General features: G+C 43.2%; 2 protein-coding genes across 2 annotated transcripts; both read right to left on the bottom strand.

Annotated features, from left to right (window-relative positions):
- Positions 1 to 3,213: 3,213 nt before the first annotated feature.
- Positions 3,214 to 8,568, bottom strand: LOC133137785 (E3 ubiquitin-protein ligase RNF152-like). Its single transcript, XM_061256129.1, has 2 exons — positions 8,465 to 8,568; positions 3,214 to 6,143 (listed from the first exon to the last, which is right to left on the bottom strand). The coding sequence occupies exon 2, from the start codon at positions 5,905 to 5,907 to the stop codon at positions 5,368 to 5,370; it is 540 nt and encodes a 179-aa protein (XP_061112113.1). The 5' UTR covers positions 5,908 to 6,143; positions 8,465 to 8,568; the 3' UTR covers positions 3,214 to 5,367.
- Positions 8,569 to 11,714: 3,146 nt separating this feature from the next.
- On the bottom strand, positions 11,715 to 16,372 carry LOC133137349 (bucky ball-like). The gene is made up of 7 exons (XM_061255576.1): positions 16,233 to 16,372; positions 16,057 to 16,125; positions 15,560 to 15,721; positions 13,525 to 15,159; positions 13,005 to 13,112; positions 12,376 to 12,498; positions 11,715 to 12,281 (listed from the first exon to the last, which is right to left on the bottom strand). Exons 2-7 carry the CDS (start codon positions 16,061 to 16,063, stop codon positions 12,250 to 12,252), a joined length of 2,067 nt encoding a protein of 688 aa, XP_061111560.1. The 5' UTR covers positions 16,064 to 16,125; positions 16,233 to 16,372; the 3' UTR covers positions 11,715 to 12,249.
- Positions 16,373 to 18,382: the final 2,010 nt, after the last annotated feature.

Raw genomic sequence — 18,382 nt, 5'->3', positions numbered from 1 at the left:
CTGTCTGTGCTAATTCTGGAATATATAAAATGATGTACACTTCAGAATATTTTTTGATTAAGTTTACTTAATGTTTACATACATGTGTAAAAATCCACAAAAAAAGACAGATTTTACAATGTACATAGATTATTAATTGTATATTATCATTAATTCAGTCATGGCATTACATTCAAAATATTTTGACAACATGGTAGTTCAATTTATCATTTTATTTGGGTGCATTTCACTTGTTGATTTCATAGATTAATGATCTAATCAGTTTTCATTTAACACAGTATGATATAGCTCTCTCTCTCTCGCTCTGACTATTAGCATTATAATATTTCTTAATAGGATACAGTGGGTGCAAAAATGTGGGCACACCTGGTTTAAATGTCTGTTCCAATGAGATGGAAAGCAAAGCAGAACTTCTCACATGCCGAGTGATATCACAGTCATAATATCACATTTGAGCTCTTTGAGATGTGCGTTTGCGACATAGCACATTCTCCTCCTGGGGGTATCAATATAATTGAATGGTCATCAACTATCCTTAGGAATGATGTGGCATTCAAATGATGCTCAATTGGTATTAAGGGACCTAATATGCACCAAGAAAACATTCCTCACACCATTTCACTACCAGCAGCAGCCTGTGCCACCGACACAAGGCAAGACTCGTGCTGCTTGTGTAGCATTCTGACCAAACCATCTGAACGACCCAGGAGAAACTGAGATTCTTCAGACGAGCCAGTGTTTTTCTGATCTTCAATTGTCTAGTTTTGGTCATCATATGCCCACTGTAGCCTTGTCTTCCTGTGCTTAGCTGAGAGAAGTTGAACACGGTATTGTCTTCTGCTGCAATAGCCCATCTGCTTCAAGGTTCAACATGTTAAGCTTTCAGAGATGTCCTTCTGAATGGACAGTGGTGTTGTAAAAAAAAAGATATATATATATTTTTTTTTTTACTAAGTACATTATGTGTGTGTGCTTGTGCGCGTGTATACGTAGTGGTTAGGGTACATGACTGGGACCCGCAAGGTCGGTGTTTCTAATCCCGGTGTAGCCACAATAAGATCCGCACAGCCGTTGGGCCCTTGAGCAAGGCCCTTAACCCTGCATTGCTCCAGGGGAGGATTGTCTCCAGCTTAGTCTAATCAACTGTATGTCACTTTGGATAAAAGCTTCAGATAAATGACATGTATAGTGTATAAAATGGCATTTATAAAGACTTCATAATTTTCACACAAGATAAACCCGTCATAAATAAATACATCTATTTTCCCCAGTATAGATTAGACAGCTCTTCAATGCTTTTAAAGAATGTTGGTATTGGCAAACAATGAGCATCTTCATAACTTCATAGTCCTGCAAGCCATGACTTGCCTTAGAACATGCCCTGAGGAGGGTTTGGCTGTGTTTAGCATGGGAAACTGGTTTCAATTCAGCTGCCTGTCTGAGTCTACATATTTTCCAGTATGTTTTATTATCTTTGAAGCAATTTAAAGCATGACAAGAATAACAAGGAAGGGATTAACAAACAATAAGAACCATGAGGAAAAACTAGGTGAGAAGATGAAATAAGGAAGAGAAGGTGTGGAAAAAGAAGACGGAGAAGGGCTTATAAACAGAATATTAAGTCACTCCATGAGAAAAACACAAACCCTTTACCAGCACGATGCCTCCATCGCTTTCTCATCCGCAGTTAAAGAGTCTTGTCGCCGGGAGTGGTAGCCCCTTTGGAAACACACCGGGTTTCTGTCAGTGTCTGATACTACCTCAGGGGCACTTCGGGATAAAAGCCATGCATCATCAGCCTCTCTCACACACTGGAATGTACAAGCGCTCCCTTTCGTCCAGTCATTAGTCTTTTTAATACTGTTTATCCCTCGGTTTGAAAAGAATGGATGGAAAACACATTTAAATGCTAATAATCGGTGGGGGGAAGCTGTGCCAGCAGTTGATGGATTTGCCGTGAATCGACCTCATAGAAAATATCCAGACTCTCCAGTAGGCCATTTGAACGGTGATGGTGAGAAGGGCTATAGACTTGAGCTATAGGATACTCTGCTATAGTGTAATGAAACTGAATCTGGGCCACTTATTCCATATTTAAATATCTGTACATGTTATTGCACCAGCTGTTGCTTGAGATATATATGAACAGATACAGAAACAGAGAGATAAACCTAAAAATGAAAGCTGTGAAATGTCATCAGACAAGATTTCACATGCAAACAGACAGTACATGCCAACACCACATGGCACGGTGCATTAACATTCTTGGCATGGTCTGGCTTACAAACCATTATTTTACATATAACCCATTTATATACACTAAAAACTGCTGGGTTGTTTCTATAAACAAATTGCTGGTTTGACATGTTGGGTTATAATGTTATAACGGTAATCTGAGCTACTCAAGTACTCAAGAATAGCCAATCAGGCTTGTGAAGGGATTTTTTTATTTTTTATTTTACTGCCAGTTTCATTAAAATGTATTTACAAGCAATGTTTCTTGTGTGTTCCTTTTGTATTGTGTGTTTGCGTGTATGCATTTCACATAATAATAATAATAATAATAATAATAATACATTTTGATAAAAGTAGTCGCAATGAGACACGGAAAAACCAAATGTTTGGTTCAATTTTAACCCAGCAATTCAATTATTTTCACTCAATTTATGGGTCAAATGAACAGACGGAGTTAAAACCATCTAAGCCAGCTGCTGTGTCAAATCAACCCAACATGTGTTCTGCCCCATTGTGGCCCAGCAGTGTGGTCAAAATGTAGTTGTCTTTTAACCCAGCATTTTTTTTGAGTGCAGAGATATTGACAAAAAGCAAATTCAGCTTAACGTCATTGCTCAAGGGCACAGTGGTAGCACCCATGCTAGGAATTTAACCTCGAGTGTTGCAGGTTGCATCATGCTACATTGCTGTCCTTTGCATACCTCCATGTATCCATTTCAAAACAGATATAAACATACAAGCACATAATCTCCCTTCTGCCAATGTGCAATTGACATACACAGAACCTCTGGTTTCATTCATCCTGAAATAGTACTTTCACTATACAAACGCATGAGAAAGAGCATAAGAGAAAAAAAGAGAAGCAGGGCAGAAGAAAACCAGGTCAGAGAGAGAGTATGAAAACAGGCAGATATATTTCAGACTGAAGTGAAGAATGGTACGCTATTCTGTCTCCATTAGTTAGTGACACAATAGATGTGTAATGATGGTTATTTATTTATTAAACCAGGCTAGTAGGCAAACTTGAAACACACACCTGCAAAGTCTCACAGGAGAACAGTGACCTTCACCAAAAGGGATGCTCTAACCATTTAAGATATGATTGATCTGACTCATTCCTTCCAGACTATTCCCCCATTGAATCCATCAGAATAAATATCCCCATGGGTCCCTGACTGCAGGCATGACTGCAATAAGCGCTCACCTCAGAAACTCACAGAAGCTGCTAACCTCATAATATGGCTCCAACTTGACCCAGGAGGGAGATATCATAAGCACTGTTCATGAGCACCGTAAAAAATATTTTGTCTTTGGCTGTAGGTGTCATGTGGTGTAGAATTGTGGTTTATCATTATTCATGGTATTGCTATAGCTTCAGGTAGTATGTTCAGCATTTGCTTTTGCAACATACAGTGAGGTCAGTGGTTACAGCTTCTGTACTTTTGGCTCTGTACTCCAACATATTGGATTTTATATGAAACATTTAATATGAGGTTAAAGACTGCCACCATTCATTTGAGGGCATTTACAACCATATTGGGTGATATGTATAGGAACTACATCCCTTTTTATACAGTCCCCCATTTCAGGGGACCAAAAATTGGACAGTCGGCTTCTTGTTGGTTTCTGATGAGACGGGTGTATCCAATTGCTTCCTTAGTGCAGGCACATGAAATCTTTTAGTACTGGTTCTTGATTCTGAGGTTATTGCCATTCGTCAACATGAGGACCGAAGTTCTGTAAAACTCAGTTAGAGAGAGACATAGGCCAAACAATAGGCTTACCAAAATAAAACCATTTGGGTCATCCTTAACAAGAAAGACCACTGAAGAGCTCAGTAATTGCAAAGGGGTTGATACACCAAAGAAGACATTCAAAGAAGAATTCTCACCATAATGAAGAAAAACCATGAAAAATGTAACAGATCAGAAACAGCAGGCAGGTGTGGTTTTGTCAGTTATAACTGTCTGCAAAAAGACTTCACACACACAAATCCAGAGACTACACTGCAAGATGCAAACCAGTAAAAGGCTCCAAAAACAAGTTGGACAGGATACAGCTTGCTAAGAAGTAATTGGCTTGTATCAGAGTGATGGCAAGAGAAACGTTTCCAGGTCAAAAAAAACTGCACAAAAAAAAAAAGAAGAGTGTTCATAATGGCTTCCTTGGCTGTCACTGGCACAACTTTGTTCCTCATGTTGACAACAGGCAATAACAGACTCCAATGGCAATCAAAATTCTAGACTCAGGATGAGACACTGAATACTTTCTTATATCTGCACTAAGGAAGCGATTAAATGAACCTGAATACCCAGAAATAGCTGAGATGCCAACTGTGCAATTACTTTTGGTCAATTGAAAAAACATTAATGCTGAGGGTCTTCCCCTAAAGAACATAGAAACAGTATTACTATTATTAACATTATGCTTTTTTTTCTTTCATATTTATAAACTATGATACTGATAACATGCAGAACATTTAAATGAGCATTTAAAAAAAAGAAACATTCAAGAAAATATTTGACACATTTACCATGCACTAAGAGGTTTTGCTGCCTTTTCACTGGGTCACAATTCCTCAGATAAAGATTGGATTGCCCAGTCATGAATATTGCTTAATCTCAGCATCAGGCAGGAATAAAGGGGCAAGACACCCTTCATATGAATGAAACAAATTAGCAGTACAACTTCAGAAATGTTGACTACAATACAAAAACATACAAATACAATTATAACTGTACATAATGTTTCTGATGAAATATGCAATTTGCTTTAAAATGTCCCTAAATACCACAACATTCGAAAATTATAAAAGCATAAGTAGAAACAACCTTTATAAAAACAAAATTGCTGGTTGCAACTAGCCGACAACAGTGAAAGATTATTTCCATTGAGATCAGCATTAAGCAGAGACATTGGACTCCAAAGTTGGACCCCTTCAGCACAACAAGTCTCTAGATCTGAGCAGTGATCAGCCCTTGGTACCTGGGGGTGGGGGGGGTACTGTCAGTATTAAAGCCTGTTCAGCCCACCCACTGTCACGTTCTCAGCAGTGGGCCATGCTACAACCACCACTCCATCCCAATCCCAGCCGTTCCTGTGTCTGGAAGGTTCCATGGCTCTGCCTAAACCTCAGCCGCAGGAAATGACTGTGAAACGCTTCGAGACACAGGACATGTTGTGAAGGATAATGATGAGGAGGAAAAGAAGGATGAAGGCCACCAGGAGCACAGTGCAGACTCCGGACAGGGAGGCACCGTGCCTCCCTCTCTCCCGCTCCCTCTCCCCCAGGGGCAGCGCGACCACAGCCACGGCCTTCTGACGCTCGCTCCCCCCGTCAGGTCCTCCCTGCTCGTCCCCGCCCATCAGGGGCAGCGTGTAGCAACCGTTACTAGGCAGCCGGATGAAGACTGGCATGTGCTCGGCGCGCCGGACGGCGATGAACGCGATGGCGTCTGGGTCGTCTGGGAGGTGGGACACGGGCTGGCCGGCCGGCAGTCTGGTGACGGCACGGCACCAGGGACACCGCACCTCTGGCTGCCCGGCCCACATCTGGGTCAGGCACATGGAGCAGCAGGTGTGCCGACAGTCCAGCACCTTCGGCCGGTGTCGAGGGCTGTAGCGGTTGAAGCATATCTGGCATTCCAAAGGGGAGTCCTGTGAGATCTCCATAATCCCAGAATCCACTTCGGTCTCTCTCCCAATATCTCACCTTCTTTCTTACACTCCCTCCGCCTTCTTCAATCGCCTTCCACGGTAACCACACACACAGCCATTTCAAACTGTGTGACAACAGTGAGAAGATTCACCAGGAAACCACCAGAAACAGATCCAATATGTGGTAACCATGCATTTCAATGGATGAGGGAGTCAATGGAAATTATAATCTGTGATGCATCTTTATTAACCTGCAAAACAAGGGAGATGAGACCAGAAGTATTACAAAGCAGCACCACACAGCTCCCTAGGATCCAATGAAGAATGGTTTAAAGGTTACAGCCAACCAAAAGGCAAAAGTTAAGGCATCAAGGATAATCACACCAGTGGGGATTAGCACATCAAAGATGAATTCAGGGAACTGTAACAAAGACAGGAAAGAAAGGTTAGGCTAGGAGACAAGGTACCAGACGGTGGAACATTCATTAATTCATTCATTAACCTAACCCGCTTATCCTGAACAGGGTCGCAGGGGGGCTGGAGCCCATGCCAGCATACATTGGGCGAAAGGCAGGAATACACCCAGGACAGGTCGCCAGTCCATCGCAGGGCACACACATCATTCACTCACACACTCATACCTATGGGCAATTTAGACTCTCCAATCAGCCTAACCTGCATGTCTTTGGACTGTGGGAGGAAATCGGAGTACCCAGAAGAAACCCACGCAGACACGGGGAGAACATGCAAACTCCACACAGAGAGGCCCCGGCTGACGGGGATTTGAATCTAGGACCTCCTTGCTGTGAGGCGGCAGTGCTACCCACTGCACCATCCGTGCTGCCACGGTGGAACATGAAATTCTGAAATGTTTTCATGCTGAAGATTCCACTTCCCAGCAGCACATGTGCAAAGTCTGTGGTACTTCAGTTCATGAATCTCATCTGATCCAAAGCTACTGTGGATGGTTAATTTGAGACTCGGCATGGGATCAAACAATCCCTGTGTAGTAGCAATAATACTAATAATACTACTAATAATAACACTACTACTACTAATAATAATAATAATAATAATAATAATAATAATAATAATAATACATAAATAAATACTTGAAGTTAAATTAATTTAAAGAAATGATCAGCTCCCAGGAGATTTCCACTCCAACCAAATGGATATAACATAATAACATTCATAATTACCCTTCAGTGATGTACAAATAGGCATATGCAGAAGACAAGAGATCACCCATCCCAACTGTACCTAATGGAACCACTAGAAACCTGGATATGCAAATTTATTTTGTGTTCACACTTAACGGCCTTCTGACTGGGAGCAGTCCATTCACTACCCCAAACTGTGAGTGTGGGTATCACCTCCTGCCTGCAAATGAAAGCAGTTTACAAGCAAGAATTACAGGTTTGTTTGTCTTCAAAGATAGCCAATGTCTTATCAAAGTACAAAGACTCTTTCCTGTTCTAAACAAATATAATGTGTGCTTGGTCAATATGCATGATTATGGGTCTTAGAAACATCCCTCAACTCCTTTGGTACAGCCTACCTTTAGCTTACCTTTTCGTAAATACATTTGCCTGGTGTGGGGGCAAAATCTGCTAGATTCCTGACTGCATGTTTATCAAATCCAAAGATTATTCCCAGAGTGGTAAAGCCTAAAGCCTATTATTCCTTTGTATTTCAGTTTCTTTCTTTTTTTTTTCAGGGTTTATGCGAGGTCACTGGTGTCCTGATTCCAGGCGACATAGTAATCCTAGTTGGGAGCCAAGGACCCATAATTAATAATATTAGTTTACATATTTAGTCAATTATAACAGCAATTTACATTGTTTAGAATCTGAGTCACTCGGAGCCCTTCGCCAGAAAGCAAAACAGGATACAAAACGTGTATAACTACTAGAACTTTATAACTAGGCTAAGTGTTCAGGTGCAAATTACCCATAACAATTGCATGTGGTCAAAGTCTGATTCATATCAGGCTACATAGAAATAGACCGCTTGAAACGAAGGTGAACACTAGTGAATGATGCTGTCTGCTTCACATTCAGATATTCCACTTGATCGTGCAAACACAGTAATGCAAGCTTCAGCGTGCTCGAGCTATTGTTCTTGATTTCGAGATTTCGAACGTAAAGTGAGTAGTACCATCGAAATTAAACGTCCCTTGTCCTTACTGATTGTTGATAATAATAACCATTATCTTAAACATGACTATAGCGTAATGGGTTGTATTTAATTATATTTAAAGCATAAGTAACAATATCGGCAGCACTCCCAGACAAAAAGTCCACGCGTGCGTAACGCGAACCAGCTGGCCAATTGGCTTTATGCAACACTTTTCTTCACTGACTAACGACTCCGAAGGTGCACGGAATGATAGAATATGCATTGCTTGCCTCTGGAGGACAAATACATTTATCAACCAATTAACAGCAAATAATGTAATGGATAGAGTATGATTGAAGAAAACTCTGAATTGAACGCATCTGGAATCCATGCTCGAAAAGGAGAGCACAAGTTCGGATAGCTGGGTTTTTGATAAATTAAAATGACTCACCTTTACGCGTTATGGAAGAAACACTGCGTATTCGGATTTGTAGCATCAGTTCATTCGAATAGGATGTCCTGTGGTTCTGGTGTGAAATGTGGTTTCCACATTGGTTCATTGTTTCTGTTTAGTTTCCGTATTTTTTTTAACCTAACCAGTCTAGTCCCTCCCCCTTCCCTCGTCTTGACCAAACACAATTTAGCCTTCATCTCATAGTCCGCCCAGTGGAAAGTGAACACGCCCATAACATTTTGTTTTGATGTAGACTGTAAATTTGAGTAACCCTAATGTGTAACTGTATGTTGATAAGCCTATAATAAGGATGCATGTAGGCAAATGTATGGAGTAAACAGAGGTTTTTTTCTTTCTTTCATTGTATGTGATAATTTAAAGATCCATGTAAAGATAATAAACTGCAAATGTTTAGAGACATTCCAAACATCTTTGCAAACTGTGGTGTCACTACACCAAGTATCAAATGGAAAACAAATGTACTTCAGAAACCTGCTCAACTATTTTTTCACTCAATTCTATTTTATTTTTTAGTACACGCAAATTAACATTTGAGCACACCGCCTTCACCCTCTTTTAGGGTAACCCTAACCTCTGCCAAATCCATTTGCCCTTTGGGTTGTTGAATCATGAAAGGATTTAAATACTCAGACTGAGCAAGAAAACCTTTTCATTATGATTTTATATCCTTACAGAAGTGTCAAGTCAGACAGAGGATATGCTGTATATGCCACTGTTTGTTATTTATCATCCTTGATGCAGGTGTGTCAAAATAATGTTGAGCATTTTACCCAAGGCAATACAAACATTTGCAACACATGGACAAACTGATGAGGCAGCATGCTGCTTTAGTGTAACTCAACTTTAAAATAAAAAAAAATAAAAAAAGATTCTTACTTCCTTAAGAAAATGTAAGAGAACTGATTTCATCTATGAAAAACATACGAACAGCCATGCAGACATATTAATTATATTCTTTTAAGAAGATATTATAAGTCACAGAAACCAGAGAGCCACCCAGAATTGGGACTGTGAAGGCTTCCATAAACCACAGCACACTCATCACATTTATACTTCATTAGCAGCTGATAAAATGTGGTTATTCCTTTCTGCAGTCACTTCTCACACAGGCCAATCCTTTGGCTCCATTGTGTTCACAGCCAAGATAATGTTATCATCTAGACAAAAATATTCAAGAAGCAGAATTACAAATATATTCACCACTAACACTAACCATGAGGCTTAGTGAAAATTGTGCAGGAGATGGGTGACCATGTGCTTTCCATAGGACTGAAGCAGAATATTTGAAATTCAAATGTGACTTAAGCGAAATTTGGAAATGGCATTGATTTAGAAAATCTTGTTTCATTATCATGAAATCCCGAGACTGAGCCCTGAGCCCTATTCCATGAAACAAGTTCACTGGAATACAACTTTGCATGTTTTATTTGCTGGACATGTCATGCTAGAACCACATGCTAATATGAAGTTAAGGCTTCAGCAATCAGCCTACACAGACTCATACACTAGACCAGGGGTCACCAACCTTTTTGAAACTGAGAGCTACTTCATCACCGAGTCATACTAAGGGCTACCAGTTTGTTTTGTCATGCGCACAATACTGACCTTTGAACTAGAGTAGGTCAGAGTTCACCTAAACTTATCTAAACTTCATGTATAATAAACATATTTTTAAGATATTGTCATTTTTAAATCTATATAAATGCAAGTGTGATTAAAAAAAAATAGCAACAGCATAAAATTAAATTTTAGATGCAGCTCACTAGTGAGTTGTGCTATTTTTAGAACAGGCCTGCGGGCGACTCATGTGGTCCTTGGGGGCGACCGGGTGCCCACAGGCACCGTGTTGGTGACCCCTGCACTAGACTTTTCCCCAGGTTCCTGTAGAGCCCCTGAAAGCTATTTTATCAACATCCAAGCCTAAACGCAGACATTATCACAGCAGACTCTAGGATTAGACATTGTTTTGAGAGTCACAAGAAAGTAGATACTGATCTTATCTCAGCCACCCCAACAAACAACTGACTGGTTAGTCCTTATAGAATATCGGTGTTTAAACCTCAAACCTCCATCGCTTATCTAATTGAAACCCACTGATTGTTGATACACATAACAGTATTGTAACCAATTGATCTTTTGTAGGTGTGCTACATATCCCAGGGAGTTGATCTGCATTAAGGGTTCTGCAGAGGGTGGGCATGCCTGAAACTAGTGTCCTCAATACAGTACATACTGCCTACAAAACATCCTGCAGACTGTCGGATATATCCTCCATGCCATTTTACAACAGTACAGTGGAAATATTATTTGAACTCGTCATGTAAAGCCCCCACTTTTTCCCCACAATGACCTATTGAACCCAAAGGTGGCCGTCTTAGTTTGTGGCACTGCCTAAAGTTTACTTCCAGAAATGTCCGATCTCAAAAATACTCAGCAAAACGTCCAGAAATACACATTTAATTGCATTAAATAATTATCTACTTGCCCCTCATCCAGTGGATAGTCTGCATTCAGGAGCACATTGCATAGCATACCGATTCAAGCAGGCAGTGGGTTTATTGGACAGTGCATATTTCGAGGATGAAGTAGTTAAGTGACTAAATGCAACGAGCGGCATGGTGACCATGGAAGCAAGCACACAGCAGTCAAGACATAATGGACATTTAAGAACATTTATATTTGATTCAGCATTCTGGTAGAAATGCATAGTGGATTTCTCTAGGGGGCTGCAGTTGAGCCAATAACCCCATTTAATTACAGGGTCTAATGATGACTAAACTGCATTAAGCAAGTGCAGTACATAAACAAAAATAACTGGGCAACAAATGTGGGCTCATGCATATATACCTGCATTTAATAAGGCTGCGCACAGGTGCACAGGGAGGGGGAAGCCTGCTCCTCCATTAACACTGCATTACGGTGAACTTGCATTTCACCAATAACGGTGCTAAAAATCAAAGGACAAATCTTGGAATAATCCAGAATGTAACCGTAACTATGCTTTTAAGGTGTTTTTGGCAAACAGCGATTGATACATCAGCTTTGTGAAACCAAAGACTAGGCAGTCCAGCCCTCAATACACATCAAGAATTTAAACTCCAGGAAGCTATACTGTTCTAGACAAATGCCACCATCTACTGGACAAACAAATCTGACATTAAAAGGACCTAGTATAGAACAACCACTAGACCAAGCAAGCATACAAAGGAAGTGCAGGGACAACGGATTAATTGCAATGCAAAGATTTTAATGACAACACTGTGCAGGAATGTGCTACTCATCCACGATAAATATTACACTGCGGTGTTTAAAATATCTGCACCATAATAAAAAGGAGACACTCGAGACTCTGGCTGGCCGGCCAGAGTGCCAAACAAAGAGGCCCACCCCGTCCCTCCAGCTGCACTTCCACTGCCCAAGAACACAGCCCCCACCCCGGGCTTCAACGTCCGCAGGCCACGCCCTGACGCCGCTAAGATCCGGGACCCAGGCCGAGGCAGGCCGGGCCAGGTGGGCGTGCGTCAGGGCGAGCCCTGGAGAGAAACGGCACCAGGCGGTAATCGGGTCAGACGTGTCGTCCGACGTGGCTCCATCAAGCAGCGGAAGAGCAGCATCTTTAACAGGGTGTTCTCCACCTTGGCATTTTTATCAATTTTTACACAAACAAAAGGTGTCCATTTATTATAATGTGCTTTGTGTTAATTTCATAGAGAGTGCTTTTTAGATATATTTTTTAATATTAAGGCAGTGCAATTTTTAGCTTAGTATCTTGCGCCTCTTCTTTTAGTGGAGCCTAGTTGAAAGAAAGGCCAAAATTAGATTCAGCACATTATTCACGTATAAAAATCAGCCATGTTAACATGCTGGCCAGTGTGTCAACAACATACCCCTGCCCCTCTGGAAGCGCACAAATTCCCCCTCCTCTTCCTCCTCCTCCTCCTCATTGTAGTCCCTCCTGAACCTCTGAGGCACAAACGTCTTGCAGCCAGCCCGTCTGCGTGCAGGTCTCACTGGATTAGACACGAGATGGCCATCACAAGCAGGAGTTGGTGTTTACATTATAAATTTATTTTTAAAAAAAATATATAAAAAAAATCTATAAATCAGAAGGCCACTGCTCAGTTTACAGTTTCAAACAGCAGAACTGTTACCGGTTTAAAAGTTAAGATTTTGGTTACATTAGACTTCTTCAGTTGGAATAAGATATATTTCAGGCAGTGGCTGAAATGCATCTCACTCCAAATAGAGTCCAACACTGCAACAGGTAGGGCAACCCTGGAGATCCGCAGGGTGTGCTGGTTTTAGTTTGCCTTAAAAAATCAGCAACATTCTCACCCAAGACAGTGAGGCGAGTTAACTATTCAACTGTTTTCATTGAGCAATTAAGTGCCGAGTAACAAGACAGCAGACCCTGTGGCTCACCAGGGTCGAACTGTACTCCAGAGCACTTGCATGCAACATGTAATCAGATCCCAGATTCAGTCACTTTGACTACCAATTAAAATAAATGCCATACCTTTCCCTCTGGAGGGATAGGCTTTCCAAAACTTGGGTCTGGGTTTGCCACAGGTCTCCCAATATTCCTGGCCTGTGGAAACTCGGTCCGCTCCCACCAGCTGTCGGTCTGTTGGTTACATAAAAAATAAAAGGTTACATACACATCTTAAATTTGTAGTTCTGCAAGTAAACATGTTAAGGGCCTTAGGTGGTCCTTTAGTAGATCCTATAGATTTCATTTAAATTGTGCATCCAATTGGAACATCCAATTCACAGGGGGGCCTTGGGGGATTAATGCGACTCAAGATGCTTGTGAGATCAGTGTACCCATTCCACATACAATCCCACCAATGAAACGAAAAGGTACACGGGCAAACACACATGGAATATGCATCATCCAAACAAACACCATAAAGGGAGGGTGGAAAACCTGCAGTTCCCTAAAGGACCACGAGTTGCCAATTCCTGGACTTTAGAATAAAATGGACAGGCAGACAGTATTCATCCACTCCAGACTGAGCAGGTGAAAAAAGGAGTACCTGTGCGGAGCCTGGACTGGGCCCTTACATTGGGCCCTTTGCACTGGTCTGGTTTTGTGGAGGCCCTGTGCCCTTCACAGCACTCAGGCCCTCTGGGGTAATTCCGTTCCTGCTCCTCCAGACCACACGGGCCCAAGGGCTCACTGCTGTAGCCGTTTTTGGGTTTCTGCCAGGGGATGCCAGGGGCCTGCATGTGCCTAGCGGGAGCCTGGAGCTTCCTGACAGGCTCCTCCCAGCTCTCACAAGGGTCTTTCAGTCCATCATCTATATCGTCGTAACCGTCGCAGTCATCTTCGACTTCTTCAGCCACATCTTCGTCATTCCGGGAACAGGCCCAAGGTCCCTTCCCAGTGGATTTGCCCCTCCTGGAGCCCCCTTTCAGGCACGACCCACAAGCAGCGCACAGCCTTGTTTCTCGGGCGGGGCACTCTTCCTCTCCCTCCCACCGCCCGCCCTCGTCTTCCTCGCCGGGGTCCGAAACCTCCCCCGCCACCCGAGCGGGCTTCCCATCGCCCACGTAGGCCCTCCCCGAGACCGACTCCACGTCCTCGAGGTCGGTGGAGAACATGTCGTCCCTGGAGGACAGCTCGTCCAGGGAGGGGCTGAGCACGCTCTGGCGCTCCGGGGCCACGGAGGGGTAGTAGCTGTAGAGGAAGCCGTCCCCGAGCGAGGGCAGGAAGCCGGCCGGGGGAAGGGCGGGGGCTTCTACGGGCCACAGGGGGCCGTCACTCGGCATCACACCGCCTGTCGTCACCTCATCGCAGGGCAGCCGCAGGATCCGGTACGGCAGGGTCTGTGGGTCCAGGACAGGCTCTTCCTGAACGTGAGCCACACCCGCCATCTTAGGACAGGGAGCTTCACCTCTGTGCCCCAAATCTTCTTCGGCTGGGTGGTTTGACTGCCGCCTTCCTGGTGTCGCTTCATTACAGCCCTGTGGGCTCAATGGTCTGTAAACATGGTGGATTCCACCACTGCAGTTCTCCTTGTTTTCCTCACAGCAGACCCTGGGACAGTCAGACTGGACAGGGGCCGGGCGCTGCTTTTCGTGGGCGGGGAATCGCGCCGACTCATCCGACACCTGCTCTCCGTCACTCTCCTCGTGTTGGGAGGAGCTGTCGAGAGGTAGGACCCCGTCGACATCCACAGACCAGGCCTGCTGCCCAACCAGCTCCCCCGTGCGGCCCGGGCTCAAACTCGCGGTACACTCGGGCAGGGGCAAGAGCTCGCCCCGCAGTTTGGCCTCCACAGCCGGAAGCGCCGCCGGGTCCTCCTTCTGCTCCTCGACAGGGCAGGAAAGGGCCTGCCCTGAATGCAGGAACAGCCCGGAGGTCTGGGACACCACCCCAGAATCCAGCTCGTTCTCCTCCGAGGCCTCCTCGGTCACCCGGAGCCTGTCCAGCCTCACCATCAGTTCGCTGACGGCGTCCCTGGCCTCAGTCTGGGTCTCTGAGGAAGCCGTCTCCCGGTGCACGCGCGCCTGCTGGTGGAATCGAGCTTCGCAGGCCATGCCGGGGGAGAGCTGTGGGTTAGACATCCTCCTGTAGTCGATGGGCTGCATCGGAGCGTGTGGCATGATGTAGCCAGGACATGTCATATATGGATAGGGAGCAACGTATGGCCGCCCATAGGGAACACCTATGAGGGGGGAAAAGAGGAACCAAAAAAAATTATCAATTACCTGAAACACACAAAATGTATAAAAATACAAGTCGGTATTATGTCCTGTAGCAATTACATCAGTGAACTACATTTCACATTGCTTAAGGCACTCCAGGTAAGCTCTGGCAAAAAAGTACATTGCGATCATAAGGACATGCGAACGACCCTCAAAGGGCTGACATGTAAATAGCTGCTCCGTTTCGCAAACGTCAGACAGGACTCATTTTCCCACTCCGGCACGAGAGGGCGCTTCTGCGCACAATTCATACAGAGCTGACAGACAGATCTTTAGTGGGTAATCTGCTTATTAGAAGAGTCCTACTGAAAGAGGCACGCAACGCTTGAGAAAGTTAACTGCGTTAACACGCAGACCTACCTGGTCCCGGGTAGGCGCCATAGTGACCATACGGGTTATTAAATTGCCATTGGTAGTAAAACTGCTGAGAAGGTGGATGAACGTAGAAAAATGGCCTTGTGTGATTAACTGGATTTTGGTGAGGTTGCCCATTTCCCGTAGAGTGAGGAGGAATGCTCGTGTCTGAAATGAGAACAAGGTCAGATATTCTTTATCGTAATTATACAACGCAGGCCACTGTCATTTCAGATAAATTAAAACAAAATACAATTGTCTAAAGTTATTGATAAGCCCAAGCCATAGCCCTGTTCCTGGAGATCTAGTCCCCCCCCTACCCGAATTTACCACACCATAGCAATCAGGGAAGTGACAACGAGATCTCCAGCTGTTGAATGAGATCGGTTTTTGTAGAGTTGTAGTGAAAACCTACAGAACGTTCGATCTCCAGGAAAATGGTTGGGCAGCCCCACTCGAAGCATTTATATAATATATCATTTTATATTATATAAAAATGTTACCTTCCATTTCCTGTCGCGTTTAGGGATACAAAGACGTACAGGGCACGAGATACTATACACCGCAAAACACTGTGGGGAAGATAATCAACAACGATCAATTCGGAGTTTGTTTCACTCTTGTAACCCTCTCCATAAATTAATATGACTAAATGTAACTGTCTGAAACCAACACCAACCTGAAATGTGAACGTGATAATATGAATTGTGTCCGCAGAACAGTGCACCCCAATACAAAGAGCAACCGTAAACTCTTTCAGCCGTGAGCCACCCAAGTCAATTTGTATGCCCCCACACCTGTCTTCCAATCACGCTGTAATGAGCCGTCAGTGAAACAGGGCGGAAGCGCAAAGCCTGCACGCCAGCAAGTGTAGTCTCAAAAAATATTTTTTTTTATTTGCGCCTATTGCAACTTATTGTGTGCCTTAATCATGTTTGAACATGCTGATTATTACCGTATGCTGATAAAGATATTTACATTACCATTTCAATAATCGGAGTATTGCCATAAGCAGGGTAAACTCGAAGTTGGCCTATTAGTGTGGATGTATGTTACTAATCTTGATATGACAATGGTTAACACAATCAGGCAGAAATGTCTGTTCCAACACGAATTATTGTCATGAATTATGGGACTGATGCATTTAATGTTAAGGATAAAATGTCAACGCTCTCAAAGAACTCTGTGTGAAATTAAATGTCACCTTTTCTCTTTGCAGTAGATGGCAGCAAAATGCAACTGTTGCTCATGCAATCAAAATAAGTGGATCAGCATTAAGCTCACATCCATTCGGTTATTGAAAGACAACAATCTGTGTGCTGTATGCTAACTGTGCTACCAGGCTGGAGACAGAAGTAACCTGAACTTTGTTAATTTGTATTGGAAATACACCTTCAACATTTCTAAAAACAAATAGAGTTATTTACACTGGCAAGCTTGGCAGCTTTCCTGCCAACAATGGTGTGTAAATAGGTTTGGTCACTTAATATCTGTTGTCGGTTGGCTGCAGTGGGATTGCACGTTTACAGTCAGTGACATGCCCATGTCCACCCCCAACTGATGCTTGAAATTCCATCTCTTCACTTAGCAGAGCTAACATTGCTTCCATCTGCAGCCATTCATAGAGATAGCGCAGTTAGCATGCAGATAGTCTAATATGTCTATGTTTGTGCTATAGATTTTGTCTAATATTTCTACACTGAAATTGGCCTACATCTGACTGCATGCTGTGGTGGGGGTTTGACATAAGCAGTTAAAGCCTTTCAAAGCTCTGGATTTGACTCGGGGGTAGGATGTCAGAGGGTTGGGTTTGACATCAAGACTCACCTTCCTGCAGTCTATAGTCAGATGCCTCTTACTTAAATGTGCCTTTTTTATGAACAAGTCCCAGTGCAAAAGGCGTAAGTGTGAATTTTTGTTCTTAAAACAAACCTGTTAAACCTGACAGGTTTGTGTTAAGAAGCAGGTTGCGTTTCTCACCCACTCAGACATGTGTGAAGTTGCACATCTGGATGACTGGACCCTTCTTTATTAACAACAAATTAAATGATTTAATTCCACTGTATGAGGGGTTCTCTGTCGAATATCTGCTCAGCGTCATTAATACATTCTCCTATTTGCATATCCTTGTTCACATTGTGGGCGGCATGGATGGTGCAGTGGGTAGCACTGCCGCCTCACAGCAAGGAGGTCCTGGGTTTATAATCCCGGTCGGCCAGGGCCCCTCTGCGTGGAGCCTGCATGCTCTCCCCATGAATGGTGTGTGTGCCCTGCAATGGACTGGTGACCTGTCCAGGGTGTTTGCATGTCCTTATGATCGCAAAGGCAGGAATACACCCTGGACAGGTCATGTATGCTGGGATAGGATCCAGCCCCCCTGCAACCCTGTTCAGGATAAGCGGGTTAGGATAATGAATGAATGAATGAATGTTCACGTTGTTAAATATTTATTTTTTTCCAATTTAATTTCATGTCTTATATAATGCACTGTGTAAAATTAACTTTTGAGCCTAATGCATTCAATTAAATATACTCTGCTGATATTTTTAATGATGTGAAGTGACTGGTCTGTTAGCATTATTGCTTGATGGATTTCATGTTTATTCGTAGTTGGCTGGATTTAAACAGAGTGAAAAATAATTAAACACATTAAAATGCCCATTTTTGTTTCTAACAAGACAACATTGCAGCAAGCGTCAGGTTTCATTATGAAATCCATTACCCTGTATTTAATATCTCTAGCAGTTGTGCAATTACCCCCAGTGGCCATCACATTAAATCCTCTTAATTGAGTATTATCCTTGGCCGTCTTTCCACCCAGCTCCCCAT

The sequence above is a fragment of the Conger conger genome, chromosome 9, assembly GCF_963514075.1.
Source record: "Conger conger chromosome 9, fConCon1.1, whole genome shotgun sequence".
Taxonomy (NCBI): domain Eukaryota; kingdom Metazoa; phylum Chordata; class Actinopteri; order Anguilliformes; family Congridae; genus Conger; species Conger conger.
This window is presented reverse-complemented; position numbering and strand designations above follow the sequence as displayed.

What these genes read in the sequence shown, in the direction of transcription:
- LOC133137785 (XM_061256129.1), bottom strand. Translation starts at nt 5,907, where the DNA reads ATGGAGATCTCACAGGACTCCCCTTTGGAATGCCAGATATGCTTCAAC.
- LOC133137349 (XM_061255576.1), bottom strand. An exon ending in CCAGTCCAGGCTCCGCACAG is followed by an intron (nt 13,113 to 13,524) that starts GTACTCCTTTTT and finishes TGTAACCAACAG; the next exon opens with ACCGACAGCTGGTGGGAGCG. An exon ending in GCGCTTCCAGAGGGGCAGGG is followed by an intron (nt 12,282 to 12,375) that starts GTATGTTGTTGA and finishes TCTTTCAACTAG; the next exon opens with GCTCCACTAAAAGAAGAGGC.